The 18,035-nt window shown below is 38.3% G+C and overlaps 2 protein-coding genes across 8 annotated transcripts in view; one reads left to right on the top strand and one right to left on the bottom strand.

The window, feature by feature from the left end:
• Rap1gds1 (Rap1 GTPase-GDP dissociation stimulator 1) overlaps positions 1–18,035 on the top strand; it is a 575,856-nt gene that overhangs the window by 462,377 nt on the left and 95,444 nt on the right. The gene's annotated exons all lie outside the window — the stretch shown is intronic.
• Eif4e (eukaryotic translation initiation factor 4E) overlaps positions 8,247–18,035 on the bottom strand; it is a 41,262-nt gene continuing 31,473 nt past the window's right edge. For all 3 annotated transcript variants that reach the window (XM_050121772.1, XM_050121773.1, XM_050121771.1), the window contains one exon: positions 8,247–9,768. In XM_050121772.1, the coding sequence (XP_049977729.1) occupies positions 9,654–9,768 (115 nt within the window). In that variant the 3' untranslated portion in view covers positions 8,247–9,653. The remainder of the gene's footprint in view (positions 9,769–18,035) is intronic.

An 18,035-nucleotide genomic window follows, 5' to 3' on the forward strand; every position in this document is an offset into this window, starting at 1 on the left:
GAGTCAGATCTCTATGCATTGCAGGCCTGTCAGGGCTGCATGATGAGACCCTGTATCAATAAAATAAAATAAAATAAAATAAAATAAAATAAAATAAAGGGGCTGGAGAGATGGCTCAGAGGTTAAGAGCACTGCCTGCTCTTTCCAGAGGTCCTGAGTTCAATTCCCAGCAACCACATGGTGGCTCACAACCATCTGTACTGAGATCTGGCGCCCTGTTCTTACGTGTGGGCATACATCGAGGCAACATGTTGTATAAATAAAAAATCTTTAAAAAAAATAAAAAAAAAATAAAATAAAAATCACACAAACTTCTAGGAGGGAGAAAAAAGATATTTGAAAAACAAAAACCCTGTCATTACAAGGAAATCAGTTTCGTCAATAGTAAGCCCTTTCTGGAGTATTCAATTCTGCTAAGATAGTGTCCATGGCTGCCAAGCCTCTGAACATCTTCATTTCTAAATTTTTTTCATTCCTCAAGTAGATATAGGATATCTTGGTGTGGTAGCTGACCCTGGCATAATCAAATGTCAAGTGCTATTATCCAATCACCTCTCCCAGCCACACCATACAGCTGGTGATCCTCATTTTAGAATACTGTCCCCATGCTTCACAATTCCATCGTATTTTTAAAAAATAATTCATATTTTATAGATGAGTAATCAAAGTGCAGAGGTTAAGAGATTTTCAACTGCCTTTTGTGTGTGGTACAGGCCTTTAATCCCAGCACTTGGAGGCAGAGACAGGCGCCGGAAGTAAAGGCATAATATCACCACACATGGCAAAGTGCATCTAATTCCTTCAACTGCTCCGGAAAAGGTCTTGCTGGGCAGTGGTGGTGCACACCTTTAACCCAAGCACTCGGGAGGCAGAAGCAGGTGGATCTGAGTTTGATACCAATCTGATCTATAGAGTGAGTTCTAAGACAGTCAGGGCTACCCAGAAAAACACTGTCCGGGGGGGGGGGCAACTTTTACTACAAATGTAAGTTGGTCTTTGCTGCTCTCAGCCAACATGCATTCATATTCAAAAGTCATATACAGAAGAGACATCATATACAGAAAAATGGAAATACATGTAGACACAGTGGCCATCAATCTGTATCCTCTAGTGATATGGAAATATACTTGACTTTACAATTTGTGTGTAAAAAAAAATCCCAATTGAAGTCAATAAATACCTGTAAAAGTATAATGTTAAACATATAATGAGTTAGCTCTTAAAAACAATAGAAGTGCTGGGGAAGCAGATCAGTGGGGAAGTGCCTGCTGTATAAGCATGAGGATTTCCAGATCCCCAGCCCTATAGGAAAATGTCAGGAATGGTGGTGTATGCCCATAAACCCAGCACTGGAGAGTTCGGGAAGGCAGGTTAAGGAACAAGATCGCTGGAGCTCTCTGACCTGCTAGACTAGCTGAAATGATGAGCTTCAGATTCACTGAGAGAACCATCTTATCAAATAAGACTTGTGGAGATGGACAAAGTCCCGAGACAGGAACCAATGAAGTCCTGACATTGTTTGATATGAGCACTGCTTCAGAAGACCCATGGGAATGACAGTCTCTCTTTGGTCCATGTGCAGATGCTAATATTGTGTGCAGAAACTGTGAACTGCAGCTTTCTCTCTTGGTGTGTTTGCAGCCTGAGACTGCTCCCTCCTTTGCCTATCTATATACAAGAAACTTGCCTCTCCCAGGCAGCTGTTTAAGACAAACACCAAGTTTCTGGGCTTCTCCTGGTGCATCTCAACTCAAACAAAAATGGGGTGGTGATGAGGAAATAATTTTTTGGCTTCGGTCACATAAGAGGATCAGAAATATGGAAACAAAAAAATGATATGGAAAAAGGGGGTCAGAGATGAGAAAGGAGAGGTAAGGGGACAAGTGATGAGGCTTGGAGCCCTAACACAAGATACAACTGAATAAAATAACGCTTTGCATTAATGTGACTGAGTTAAGACGGGCAGGGGGGTGATGTGTGTATAAAGGCTTGTAAGAACAGTGTATGGGTATGTACAAATATACGCTTAAATCTAGCTCCCTCTGCTGAGAAAATAGAAGCAATGATGCTTGGTAGATAATGCAGATCAATGGCCCACATCCTGGATACTCAAGAAACCAGAGCTGCATGGAGAAACGAAGGCTGGAGTAGGCAAAGTACAAGATGAGCCAAGATGGACCTAGGAAACCCATTTGGACTCCAAAGTAAATTACACTCAAAGAAGGATTTCTGACATGACAAAGGGGAGCTCAGTCAGCTTGAAGGCTCACACAGGCCAAACACAGACACTGCAAGGACCAAAGTAGTGACAGAGACTATTGTCAGTTGAGCAAAACAGAAATAGAATGAGAATGCTTTATTTACTTATTATGTATACAATATTTTGTCTGTGTATGCCTGCAGAACAGAATAGGGGACCAGACCCCATTACAGATGGTTGTGAGCCACCATGTGGTTGCTGGGAATTGAATTCAGAACCTTTGGAAGAGCAGTGCTCATAACCTCTGAGCCATCTCTCCAGCCCCAAGAGAATGCTTTTTAAAAATTTTTAAATTTGTGGGTTTGTGTATGAATGCTTGCCTGCCTGCACGTGTGTACATGCACCAGGTACATGCCTGGAGGCTGCAGAATCAGAAGACATGGACTCCTCTGAAGCTGGAGTCAGTTCTGAGCTAACTTTGTATCTAGGCATGTTTTCCATTTGTTAAAGCCCAATTAGAAGTTAAGGGAGAACTGATAATGGAAGCTGTAACGGTTTGAATAGAAATGGCCCCCATAGGCTCATAAATTTGAACGCTTGCTTCAGGGATTGGCATGATCTGTGAGGAATTAAGAGGTGTGACCCTGTTGGAGGAAGTGTGTCACTGAGGGTGGGCTGTGGGCCTTCAAAAGCTCAAGCAAGTCATGGTGTCTCTCTTCCTACTGCCTGCAGATCCACATGTAGAACTCTCAACTTCTCCATCACCATGTCTACCTGAATGCAGCCATGCTGTCATGGACAATAATGAACTAGACCTCTGAAACTGTAAGCAAACCCCAATGAAAAGGTGTTTTGAAAACGTTGCTATGGTCATGACGTCTCTTCACAGCAAAAGAACACAACAGGCCATTGATTTCAGACTTTTATAACTTCACAGCCCCCATTACCATACGAAAACCTCTTATGTCATCTCAAGCTGCAGCTGACTGGTGACAATAGCAAGTCCTACTATTGAGAAGAGAAGGGAAGAAAGACTGGAATAGAAAACCTCAAAACTCATTGCATGTTACGTTTAATAACTTTTTGGCTTATAAATAGGGACATAAAACAAATTTTTAAGATGTTTGTAGTGAAAAAATTGGCAAGCTATTTTTATGCTCTTTCGTCTTTTCTGCAAGACAGTGGCAACTCTCAGGTACCAGACTCAACAAAAGGAACAGCAGCCCATTCTAAACTATTCTAAAACAACCGCTCTTCAGACACTTGTCTGAAAGGAAAACTCAATACCACAGAGACCCTTAAAAGCTCACTTGAAGAACAGCACAGCACAGCTGCCAGGAGGACGTTTGGAGATGGTGGAATATGCTGTCTGAAGTGTGTGGGACAGCCACTAAGCAAAAATGGCAAGCACTTGAGATACGCTGCTGAGTGATGAGCAGGCAGAATAGCCAACTTGGTTAGTGACTCCTGCGTCAAGACAACACACACCAAACCTCATACTTCCTATCACCATTTCCAATACCTGGATCCCAAAGATTGCTATGGAAATCACCTGGTGACACCTTAGGAAGAATCATAGGCCCGAGACAAAGCAGCCAGGTCACTGGTGCACATGGTAAACTCTTAAAGGCACAGGTTCAGTTGTTTTCAGTGACAACGCCAATAAGCCCTACTACTGACAGTTAGGGATGAAAATCCAAACAGAACATTCAATGGGAAAAGTAAATGACATTCGATACCTTCCAGAAGTAGAATGAAGCAGCTTTTAAAGAATGTAAACCTAAACTCTCAATTTTGAGACATGATGTTGACTACAGAGTAAAGGCTGGCCTGGAAACGTTAATACTCTTGCCTCAGCCTCTTCAGTGCTGGGATCATACGTAAGTATTTTCTGCACAAGTTGAACACTGAAATTTCCAGCAGTATCACATGTAAAATGAGAAGATACCACTGCACAACTTCTAGGTGCCCTTTGCCATTTCAGAGTAGCTACATCCAACAGCTGTCACGATGACAGAAGTAGACACACTCCAATTATAGGTCACTCCACTAGATACTTGCCAGAGCTACAAGTCTTTTTAAATCCTAAATAGCATGTACTCTCATCAACCATCATGGCATAGCCATGTGTAGGGTAACGTAACTTTATCAAAAACTATGAGGGTTTCTCTCTCTCTACACACACACACACACACACACACACACACGAGGAAATGTGCCCCACAAAAGACAAAGGTTCTTAAGTGTAGGCTAGCATCATGTGTCAGAAAGAGAAAGAAATGTCATTTAGTATTGCTGAAGCAAAGGAAATTATCTTCCTTATATAAAGATAGAGCTTCATGCAGGTCTGTAGAGACAGGAAGCACAGCACTAAAAGATAAATAAAAAAAAAAACACCAAGGCAGAGAAAAATACTGCTTTCCATGTGCACCAGGAGTCCAAGATTATTAGACAATACTAGTACAGTTAAGATCCAAAAGAAGTAACATACACCAAGTACACATACAAATGTCTAAAGTACACACAGAAAAATCTGGTATTTATAGCAAAGTCAAGAAATGCCTTGAAGTGAGCAAAATTAAGGTACACAGGACATATTGCCTACCTTCTTTAAGGAAAGTGGGCATGTTTTGTCAAACATTAAAAATCAGTTCAGTATTTGGAATTGGGGACTAAAGAAAAGACTTGCTGCTACCTTCAAAACATAGATCAATGCAAAATTACAATGAGAATACACTAAAATTATTTTCTTAAAAGAACTCTAATGCTGTCATGCAATGAGAGCTATGGGGCTGAAGTGATGGCGCACGTTAAGAGCGCCTAATTGTTCATGCAGAGGATCCAGTCGGTCCCTAGCATTCACGGGGTGGCTCACAGCTGTTCAGAACTCTGTTCCAGGGGATTAGATGCACTCTGCTGACCACTTTGCAGACATGTGGTACACATGCACATGTGAGACAAAGTGCCCATACACATCTTGGAAAAAGAAAAGGCCACCAAGTTGCAACCTGGCACTTCCATGTACTAGCTTGCTGGAATCACTTAGACTCAACATTAGAGCTGAGACTCTCCAAGACAACCAGGCCTTTTATGTTATTTTGCTATTTTCCAAGACAGAGTTTCTTTGTAAAGCTTTGGATGTCCTAAAACTAGCTCTGTAGACCAGGCTGGCCTTAAACACAGAGATGCCTCTGCATCCCAGTGCTGGGATTAAAAGTAATGTGCCACAAACTGCCTATATTTTTAAAAACAACAAAAACCCCTTCAATTTCAATAAAGCTGTTTGTAGAACTTAATGGAGGCTTTCATTCATTTTGAAAGTCTGCTTTAGAGCTGTCTTTACAGTAGTGGCCGAGCACATCCTGTTCTAGCACACAGGAAAGAAACAGGCAAGTGAATTGTACAAAACTTGAGTTGACATGAGGTCAGAAGAGAGCAAAATTAAAATGTTAAATTCACCCCTCTGGGGCTGGGAGGCAGAGGCAGGCAGAGGTCTGAGTCTGAGGCTAGCCTGGTCTACAAGAGCGAGTTCCAGGACAGGCTCCAAAGCGACAGAGACCCTATCCTGAAAAACAAAAGGACTTCATGTGATCACACGCACACCACCTCAGTACTTCCACCAGCAGACCAAACACAAGGATCTCCATGTCTACAGCCTTACTCTGGCTAGTAAGTGGACCGATTTAATGCTTGGAATCCACAGCAAGCAGGATTCAACAGTGCATTATTTTAATATGCTGCACAACAGAACCAAAACTTTACACCCAAACCATTAGCTCTACAGTGCCACGACACATACCACAGGCTGCTCAGGATTAGTGGGCAGGTAAGTGTTCCGGGAAAGCACAACAGCGGTCTTTCAAGAGCCCTTTGTGAAGAAGGGCCAGTCTAAATCTCCCATACTGACAGACACGACTCTGTAAAACATATCCCTTTTCTATTAGTGGGAAATGATCACACATGTTACTGTTACAACATAAATTGCTGGGGAAGTTTTTAAGATGCTCAGCCATTTCTACACCGGTTCCAAAGTGTAGCTAGTATTTCACTTGTAGTGAACACACTGACCTGCATTCTGAGTCTGTACTTAATACTGGAGTCTGGAGAAACAAGACAGACACTAGCACAAACCCGCTCATCATATCATACAAAGAACTAGCACATGCATGACAAGCACTCTAACGAGGCATGATCCCAGCCCTTATCTTTTTGAAAAAAGGCTTGTGTAGTCCAGGTTGGCCTCATACTTAGAATCATCCATCTGTGATCAAAGAATGCACCACCATCCCACACCATTTACTAACTTAACAAGCATTCAAGAACTTCAAGACCTAACAATTTGAACACTTTGTCATATCTTAGATGACTCAGAGCACCAATGAAAACATTCATTTACACTAACTCCTGTAACTTTGCCTCCATGGTTATTTGTGATGAACTTAGCTGGCTGTTAACACACTAAGCCTAAAAAAAAAAATTAACTTCATTGGCAAAGGCAGTAAAATGGAGAAACATTTATACGCCTATAATATATATATACTATATCTTATATACTGGCTGAACGTAACTGAGGTAACTTACTACAGCCCATGAGATTTTACATTTCCTGAAAGCGACTAAGGACCACTGGAAGCAAATTCTATGACTCAAATTCATACTTCACATCTGATAAAAGCTTTAACATTATTTAACTATTAATGCTTATGTTTCATCCTTTGTAAAATGGAAAAATGATACCTACAGTTATTATGCAGGCCAATGTATATGTGAAGTGGCTGAAACACCACCTAACAATTAGTATTATGTAAGTGTTGCAGTTATTTAATTCCTATATAGTCTACACTAAATCCTTCTGTGGAACTGTTAATTTATCCATTGCAATGTTGTGGGATAATCTTTTTGTACACTGTAAAGATGTGTCTCCGCCTAAAGCACCTTCTGATTGGTTTATAAAGAGCTGAATGGCCAATAACTAGGCAGGAGAAAACAGGCAGGTCTTCCTGGGAGAGAGGAACTCAGGGTTAGAATCTAGGCTCACAGGAGACACCAGCAAGACAGAAGCGAACTAGACATACAAAATGAAGGGAGTAAAAAGCAACACGAGATTAACAGAAAGAGCTTGATTTAAGTTGTAGGAGCTGGTTGGGAACAGACCTAAATTAAAGGTCAAGCTTTCACAATTATAAGAAGTCTCCATGTCATTATTGGGGAGTTGCAGTCCAAAAGGAAGTCTGACAAGAAAGAGCAGCTAGATCACAATTTTTCATCCATTATAAATCATTTCATTTTTCTATTACAAAAATACATCCTACTGAAAGCTTTTAACATTAAAATTGTATTTTGATTCTTCCTCTACTTAAAGTTAATACTTCTTATAATTGAATTATACTCTAGAATTAAAGGAATATGAGCATTCTAATAGGCCAACTACTAGAATTCAATTTGTTGGTAACAAAGTCTCATCACCAGCACTTTCATGGCTACACATTGTATCCACTAGTTTCAGGTGTCCGCCCTGGGACTCATACCCACAAGATAGCCATGAATGCAGCCCAGCACAGACCATGTTGCAATGATAAAAAGATGGAACATCCCCGAAATGCCCACATTTATGCAGAAGATATTAGGCACAGAATACTGAGATGATAAACACCGCTACTGCTAGAACACTGAACAGGGACTGTGACACCAAGCAGTCAACTGGCAATCTGTGGGACATCTTAAAAGTCTGTAATAAAAGCAATGCTATTGATTCCATATTTATTTCAGAAGGATCTTTATCAAGTTTATCAGTGTGAAAAGGATGAATTCATAATAATAACCACTTAAAGACAGCATTTTTCTCAACTAGTGATTTCCATTCTGCTCCCATAGTTCAGCTTACCATTTAGTCTATAGTAGCCACACCTCATTTCATAGGATCTGAACTATACAATTGTGTATTGCAGACAAAATATCTTCAAGTTTACTTTGAAATGATACAAGGAAAGAATAGATCAAGGTTTCAAGTTTACAGAAAACCATACTGTAACAATTGACCAATATAAATAGTTCTTAATACTTGTTTATTGTTTTATTCAGATAATAAACACTAAGAATCCTAACACATGTTCCCCTATACTCTCCTTGTGCTAGTTTTCTGCTCTTTAAGTAAAAACATCTCAAAGTCAACAAATTTATAGCCACTGTTCCTATCAAATGGTGATACACCAAAATCCCAATTCTCATGAATTTTAACATATTCAAAGTACATTATTTAACCTAAGACTGAAAAACTGTGCCTTAACTTTATTAAAAAAGATAACCACATCAGTTTAATTACATGTGATACTACCTATTCAATTTATTAAAAATTGTAATAAACATAATAATAAACTAGTGCTCCAAACTTAGAGTGTGCATGGGGGAGACACTATGAAGACACAAGAGACTGCCTTGCAATTGGAAGTACAGATTCCTTCTACAGAGATGGAGAAATAAAGGACAATTCTAGTTGTCTAAAAGACAAGTCACTGTACACATTTTATTTACAGTTTTGTACACTGTCTTAATATGAATGGGACCGCTTTTCTACTTGAGCCATTTGTAACCAGAGCAAAAGAACCTAAGTAATACAAAGTGTTAAAGTACAGCATAAAGATACAAAAGCAGACATACTAATTCTAGTTAGGAATGTAATTATGGTGTTACATTTTTATAGTCCACAATTATGTTTAGGGATCACATAGACATAGATCACTGATTTGAATGAAATGCATAAATTTGTAGCAAAGCTTTGTAGTTACAAAAAAACAAAAAATTACCAAAGAATGCACAAATTTAATGTTTATTCCACGTTTCTGTCATATTCCTGGATCCTTCACCAATGTTACAGGAGGAAAAAAAACAAAAGCAAAACAAATGAAAAACTGAAATCAGAATCAGTAATGTTATCAAGGAGGGAAGCAAATAAATTAAACTCTAGCAGCCATCAGCAAGAGGCCAGCAAGGAGAACGCTGTGGAAGGACATGAGGTTGCTAGAAAACTGCACGCAGACTCTCACCAGCAAAACACGCTCCTGCACGGAGTGGAGCAGAAACAGATCTTTTCCTGCTAAGGTAACAGAAATGCAAGTTCTTTTTCGAATACTGTGGAAAGGCAAATGTGTGTATCATGGTAATTCTACCCAGCTGTTACAGTGCGGGCCAGGAACACACCTGCGGATTCTGGGGTGGCGTATACTGTAATTCTTTGATTGGGGTAGTGGACACACTAGCAAAAATTGGAGGGGAGGAAGGGAAGAAATGAACACAGAGGTACAAGACAAAGGCGAATGAGACTTCTCTTATATCTTAGCAACATTTAGATGGAATCAAACTTCAGTGCAGTCCACTCTGCTTAGATGAGGCTTTGGTTCAGCTCCCAATCTCGATTGCGTGACGCAGTCTCCTGTGAGAACACTCAGGTGTCTTCTTAAACAACAAACCTATTTTTAGTGGTGGAGCCGCTCTTTGTAGCCGTGTCTGCGTGGGACTGATAACCAATTACTATCTTTGGAGGAAGTCCTAACCTTTCCTTGTATACCCTCCTATAAGACAAAGAAAAAAAAAAGGACCATTAACTTTTCTTTTTTAAAAAAATTTTTAAAAATTCATCCCTTATTAGACTTTACATTAAGAAATGCTCACAAGAAGCAAAACATTTTCTTTCAGCATAACTAGAAAAATTAAAAATCAGCATTTACTTTCACAACCATACTTAATCACTTTACACTTAATCCCACTAGTCTGTGTAAGGAAGGAACTACGATTACTACGGCTAAATCGGTAGCGAACAAAGCAGAATCAGTTCGGGAGTTCACAGCACTTCTATTTTACAAATCAATAATCAATACCTATGATGAAATAATCACACACACACACTTATTTAAAAATAAGTAATACACACACATCTCCTTTCATTCCTCTATGTAAAAGGTAAAAACTAAGGTGGGTGTAGTGTTCAAGCCTGGAATCTCAGCACCCATGAGACTGAGGAAGGAAAAGGCCAGCTTGGTTTACATTTGCTATGTCTTGCTGACACTATCTCAAACAAACAAACAAACAAGGAAAGAGACAGAGAGAGAGAGAGAGAGAAAGAGAGAGAGAGAGAGAGAGAGAGAGAGAGGGAGAGAGAGAGAGGGTAGGGAGGGAGATGGAGGGAGGAGAGAAGAAAGAAAATTTCTATTGTACATATAAATTCGATTCTGCCTATGTACAAACTTCACAACACAATTTTCAAATTAGCTGTGATTACCTTAAGAACAAAATGTGGTGTGTACTAAACAGGATTAAGTATATGAGTATGAGCTATATAAATTAGAGTACCTAATCTGCAGTATTAAGAAAATCTCTCCTTAAAAGCTCAAAAGTTAGCTGGACATTATCCCAGCACCTGGGAAGCAGAGGCAGGTAGATCTTTGAGTTTGAGGCTAGTCTGGTCTATATAGTGAGTTCTAGAACGAGCCAGGTTTATGCAGATGCTGACTCAAAATAAATGGATGAATGGATGGGCAAATACACAGATGTCAAGGCGTTAAAAGCTTCTAAGGAATGAAGCACATCTAAAGAAACAACAAAAAGCTACAGAAAAAAGATGCAATCTGCATGGCTATGTATTTTGAGTGGATATGAAAAACAAGCTGACAAAATACCAGAAAAGGAGCACGGACCTCATTTGTCAATTTCAGAAATCTGAATTTTCAATTCTCAGGGAAAAAAATACCGAACACTCAAAAATAGGAAGAAAGACTCAATTTCACAGAGCAGAATTAAAATTCTTCTAAACAGGTATTTTTTTGAAATAACTAATCTGGCAACTAGTATGAATGACACTGTAATAGTTTCTTAATAGACTTTTTACCATTAAAAATGTATTTGCAAAAAAAAAAAAGAAAAAGAAAGAAAAAAGTAACGAGTAGTTGAAATGTACCAACTGGAAGCATTAAAGCTACTGTCAAGTCAGGCGGTGGTGGCACATGCCTTTAATCACTGCACTCAGGCAGAGGCAGGTGGATCTCTACACCAGCCAGGCCTACAGAGTGAGTTCCAGGACAGTCAGGACTGTTACACAGAAAAACCCTGTCTCGAACGGCCTCCCAACCCACAAACAAAAACTATAGTGGTTAAAACACCTTTAACCCTGGCACTTGGAAGGCAGAGATCTCTGAGAGTTGAGTTCAAGACCAGCCTAGTCTACAAAACAAGTTCCAAGACAACGAGGGCTACAGAGAAGCCCTGTCTTGAAAAACAAAATAAACAACCAAAAATGTCCTTGAAAAACTAAGGTCAAAATGTTTTAGATTTCAAACTCTGTAATATTGACACAAAACATCTCTAACAAATTCATTAATTTCTGTTTTTTTTTTTTTTTTGTTTGTTTGTTTGTTTGTTTTTCGAGACAGGGTTTCTCTGTGGCTTTGGAGCCTGTCCTGGCACTAGCTCTGTAGACCAGGCTGGTCTCGAACTCACAGAGATCCGCCTGCCTCTGCCTCCCGAGTGCTGGGATTAAAGGCGTGCGCCACCATCGCCCGGCTTTAATTTCTGTTTTTTTGACGAAATACGTTCCTACAACTAAATGTTGATACTAAAAGATGAAAAATGACAAGTCAACAATGAATCTCTTTCTTATAAATAATACCTAGAATCAAACTTGATTTTTCTTTTTACCAATTTACATGTAGCCAGAGAGAATTCTAGCAAAATTCTAGAGGGAAGAATGGGGGAGAATGATCACATTTGTAAAGAATAAAACTTACAAGAACAAAATACAAAAACTTATAAACATGTGGGTTCTAAATATGGACAGGAACCATGACTCACTACCTGCACTCAACTGTTGAAGACAGCGCAGACACCACTGCTGCAAAACCATTCTACAGAGGACAAACACATTCAATGTCAACAGGGTCCAAATTTCTAAGTGTTCACGAAAACATTTACAAAGAAAATAAGTCTGTAAACTCCTAAGTTTTTAAAGACTTCTAGATGTAGTTAATACTGTCCAAGAAGTAGGTAGGTAGAGCAAAACGCACCCTATGTGTGTGACTGCGTCTCTGTTTTCACACTCAGTAGTCCATATTGCTATCTTATCACCTTTAGCTCTAACATTGACAACAGCTCCACATACATCATCGCTGTAGTCATCAAAAGATTCTCCAATAAGGCACAGCAGTTAAAAAAAAAAAATTGAAAAATAAAATCCAAATTACATCAAATATATCATCAACAGTGAAGAAAGCAAAGGTCTCTTTTCTAGGTGTACAGTTAAAAACTTAAAGCAGCTTCTAAATCAAGAGTTGACTTCTTAAACAGGCAAAGGCAAGTTGCCAAGTTTGAAGCCATTTTGATCTACAGAGACAAAAAAAAAAAAACCCAAAGCAAATAAATAAAAATAACTGATTCTTAATTTTTTGTTGTTGCTATTTTGTTGGGGATGGAGGCAGGACATGCATGCCATAACAAACTAATACAAGAGAACAATTTGCAGCAGTTGGTTCTCCCATTCCACCCAGTAGGTTCTAGGAATTGAACTCAGGCAGTTAGATTGGCAGCAAGCCCCATCTGACCTGTGGGCCACAGACCAACCTATGAACTTTTAAAATGTCTAAATTTTACTAATTTATATTGCTTTTTGCCTTGGCTTTAAAAAATTCAAATGTTTTAACTTTTTTTTGCAAATTGGGCACAAACAAAAGTGATCTCATATTAATATCCATCTGCTCAGCTGCTTAGCATGTTGGCAAACAATCATTAGCGAGATGACAGAACAGCTACCCATTTAACTGCCATGTTCTAACAGTTTCAAAGCAGAGTTAGTGGCATTAAACACATTTAACATTATTGAGCAACTGTCACTATCATTGCCATAGTTTTTTTCAACCTACAAAACCTAAATGTTCTTTTTCTTACGGCAGCAGGCCTTAACCTGGGGTTCACATCCCATTTGGGACAACCCTTTCACATATGGTTGCCTAAGACCATATCAGAAACCATAGGTATTTACACAGCAATTCTTAACAGTAACAACATTACAGTTATGAAGTAGCAACAAAAATAATTTTATAGTTGGGGTCAGCATAACATGATTAAGTATTAGAAGGTCGCAGCATTGGGAACACTGAGAACCACTGTCTTCTGGGATTTCCTTACTCTCCTCCAAAAGAGTAAATAAATCTTCGCTTTAAAATATTACTGATACACACATGTAAGTGCTTATTCGCTTTGTTAGTGTCAACTATAAATCAGGTATTGAGTACAAGTGGTGACAAGAATGCCTATGGCTTCATAAAACCAAAGTGCTAAAAGAACCATATCAAAACACACACTAAAGAATGTTAATCAACAACTTTACTGCTCAATTAGAGATTTCAAAATTTTATAATTTTTAATTAGCAATGCTATAAATGGGTTGTAAAAAGTTTAATCACAAAATGTGAGAGCCTATCATTTTTGGTTAATGAAATGACGGGCAGTTGACTGTAGAAGGTGGAGTGGATGTCAATCACTTTTTATCTGACCTGTAGAATAATAAAAGCCATTCATGGAATTCACATGTATATGATATTCCCATGGTAGAAAAAAAAGGTTATTTGCTATATAGCACATGCTTATATAAGCACAGCACTCAAAGGCTGGAGGCAGTAGGATCCTGGGCTCTAGTCCCAGCAGAGCAGTAGAACACTGCTTCTAAGAAGAGGGTTGGGATGATCTTCCAGCAGGAAAGGTCACACCTACACCTAAGCACTCCCCTTCATCTGTCTCCATGTATTTTTATTTTCACCATGGCATCTTCATACCTGTCACTGTTTGCACTCCCCGCAGCCGGCTCCCTTTCTCTTATCCCCTCCCTACTACATGTATTCACTGGCCTATTTCCCACCTCATTAGGTCTTGTTAGTTTCATGACCTATAAACACACATGATGTAACAAACACACACATATATGTATTTTAAACCTAAGTTCTACATATGAAAGAAAACCTGCTACATATTTCTTTCTAAGTTTGGCTTATTTTGATTAACACAATACTTTCCAGTTACATCCAAAACAAAACCCCCAGGAATCTGAATCTTGAACAAGGACTATACTAATTTCTATTTTGTTCCAATTTTAGTGTTTACAATGCCATGTGAGCACAAAGACTTTTCTAGAACAGGAAGCCTGAGTAAACCAAAGAAAATACATCCTAAAGCTGGTCTGTAATTTTAAAGCCTTACTGTCTCTAGCCAAAAGCGATCGAGGTCACTTCGTCTCTGCTGCTTGTTCAATGTAATTAGCCATCGACCACCCCGTTTGTTCTTCTCATCTTCCCACATAGGCTCAATACCATCCTACAAAATAACAACACAATTAGACTCAGTAAGCAACCACACTGACAACTTTTCTTTTAGTCCCTACACCCCTGCAGTTGGTACAGCCTTTAAAAGCACACAGGAACTGTGTGCCAGAGGCATGCGACTACAGGAGAGTGCCACTCATCATTTACCCATCAGATCCTCAGGTCTCACTTCATCTGAAGGATCTTTAAGTTCCTGAGAAGCAGACACCTTTCAGAAGCTACATTAGAAATTATGTAATATGAGCCAATTAAAGTCCTATCCTAGCACCTGACAAAGGTCTGTTTACAAATATCTCATGGGTTAAAAATGAGTTGACGAAGTCAGTCTACGAGTATATCCAGGAAGGGCTGCACAGGATTAGCAAGGCTCAAAGTCAATCCCAGGATGTACCCATGAGTAACTATGTCACCAGACTAGTGTACTCAAGCCTGGTAAAGCCAACTGCCTGAATTTGTGGCCAGTTCTTACAAATACCTGAATGCTCTGGTCCTGTAATAAATATAAACAATCATTGATTAGGCATACCTTAAAAAGTGAGTAGTCACAGCCAGGCATTAAATTACTAGACAACTGGATATGGTTGTATAGACTAGGTAAAAGAAAATAATAATTAAAAACATAATATGTAATGCAGGATTTGGGTGCTTACATAGATATATATATACAAACACACATATACACATATTTGGAAAATATGAAAAAACTAAAGTTTATGTACATTTGTTTTCCTTTTTGACTCTAATATCTGAAATGGACAAAACCAGTCTCAATAATGATTACATTCAAGAAACTTTATAAATAGATAACTACAAAGAACTATGTCAAATGACTTTATTTTAACAAAAATATTTCTATACATTTGTTTGTGAATTGTAAGAAAATGAGAACAAACCACCCAGACTGAATGGTTTAATCAACTTATCATCTCAGCAAGTATCCAGGTATAAACACAACTCCAACTCCAAAAATGGTTCCAGGTCGGTCACACCTGGATGCTGGGGAGCTCGGGCACATACCAAGCTCACAGCCATATACCAACAGTTGGACCTGTATTTCCAAAATACTTAAACCATGGAGCAGTATTTGAGATGTTTGATATTCACTGCCTGACGGGAGAAAACCCTTCTCACTTATCTCTTGCAGTCTCTTAGAGTAAAACTGGCCTATCTTTAACACTGGATGGCAGACATTATCTCAGTTACAGGTCTGCAAACATTCAATGGCATTAAACGAGGCATGCTCCTGTGCTTGTCCAGGAATATTTTAGACAATTTTAAGAAAGAATTCTACATTTTATCAAATTACACAGATAATCCAGCTTGAATAAGATAACATTATGCATAAGGTATCTAATGGTTCACTATTCCCAAACAACAACCTCAAGAATCTTAATATTATACGGACTAGATTAAAGCAAAATGGACTAAAGAATTGTTTAAATAAAATCTGCTACAAAAGAGTAAGAAATAAATAAGTAGCCTAATATGTACAGAAAAGTAAAGGATTCTTTCCAATCTCTCAGTTACAGTACCCAATGATTTAGCTTATATTAACTAAACTGTGGGTCTGTGTTCTACAAGACAACAAATTAGAAACACAATTATATAAACTCGTAAAAGCCAAACAATCCAGATTACATGCAAATATGACTGGAGGTTCAAGACTCTTCTTTTCCTTAGTAGGAAACTAGAGAGCTTTTTGTTTTGTTTTGTTTTTGTTTTTTGAGACAGGGTTTCTCTGTGTAGCTTTGGAGCCTGTCTTAGAACTAGGTCTTGTAGAGCAGGCTGGCCTCAAATTCAGAGTTTCCCAAGTGCTGAAATTAAGTGTGTGCCACCACGTCTTTTGTTGAGAGTTTCTTTTCGTGTGTGTAAAAGAAAGCTTCGTCGTAGTTACTTAAGAGTCTTAGAGTAAGCACAATTAGAGTATAAAAACTCCTTGATGCTTTCAAGAACTCCAATTAACTAGAAATCTAATTAATTAGCAGAGCTTAAATATATTTGTATCATAAAAACACTACAATGGGGGCTGGAGAGATGGCTGAGTGGTTAAGAGCATTGCCTGCTCTTCCAAAGGTCCTGAGTTCAATTCCCAGCAACCACATGGTGGCTCATAGCCATCTGTAATAAGGTCTGGTGCCCTCTTCTGGCCTGCAGGCATACACACAGAAAGAATATTGTATACATAACAAATAAATAAATATTTGAAAAAAAAAAAACACTACAATGTTCTTAGTAGAAAAAGTGAATTCAAGAGTTTTATTCATTTTATACTTTGCCTTTAATGATGCAATGTATATTAAATGTCTATTCTAAGGCAAGCATTGGAAATACATTGAATACTGACTGTGCCCTTGAAAAACATACAGCTGTGAATTACATGACTATAACCCATTTTTTGCATTCAATTCAGCATGTATATGAACTTAACAAATATATAGACTAGGTAACTTTGAGGTAACTCAAAGCATTCTAAAATTTTGCCTTTCACATTCTTTTTTTTTTGTTTGTTTGTTTTTTGCCTTTCACATTCTTAAACAGTATTTCTCTATATTTTCTCCAAGGAAATCAAGAAAACTTTGGAGGAGCTGGAATGCAGCTCAATGGTACAACACCTGCCTAACACATTTAAGTTTCTGTATCTAATCCTCAGAAAACAAAGACTAAGATTCTAAGGCATAGGCGGTGTACATGTGCTATGCCTTGGGAGGTAAAGGTTAGTTCTAGAAGCTAGGACATCCTTAACAACTTAGTTACATCCTGTCCCAAACACACACTTTTCAAAAAAGACTTTCAGCTTATATTCTACTTTAAAATCTTGTAAAACTTTACAATTCCAAGTCAACATTTTCCTACACTGCAAACTAAACCTAAAAGATAAAATATCTATTACTTTTAACAAATTACAATAAAATTGATGAACTAACATCGCAGATACCATCATTCTCTTGACACGTCTCTGCTCTAATCATTTTGGCTTTTGGTATCCTGAGAAGGGGAATTCCAGGTATCGTACTGAAAACTGCAGAAATAAGGCTCTCCAGAACCCAGTTATGATACAAATATATCTAGGTGACTGCACATGGGAACAAATTTCAAAAATGTCAAAAATTCTAAGACTCTCACAGAAAAATGAGGAACAAAGACTATTCAAATCTAAAGAGCTGACTATAAAGACCCTGTTTCTTTCTGCTGCTTGTGGGGGTGCTGGAGATCAAACATAGGGCTTTTGTAGAGACTAAACAATGTATAGTAAAAGCATAATCACCAATTCAAACATTTGTGAAGAGACAGATACACTTCATCTTTCATTTTGTGAATGATGCAAGATTAAAAAAAATTATACAACTTAAAAAAAGTATAAATATCTTAATTACTTACGCCCAAAAGTCTTCAACAGTATCAAACTTAGAGATCAATCGAAGGTTTGCTTGCCAAGTTTTGCTTTTATCATTTTTAAAAAACCAGAGTGCCCACCT

The sequence above is a fragment of the Alexandromys fortis genome, unplaced genomic scaffold, assembly GCF_014885135.2.
Source record: "Alexandromys fortis isolate MF-2015 unplaced genomic scaffold, M_Fortis_MF-2015_v1.1 scaffold_196, whole genome shotgun sequence".
NCBI lineage: Eukaryota > Metazoa > Chordata > Mammalia > Rodentia > Cricetidae > Alexandromys > Alexandromys fortis.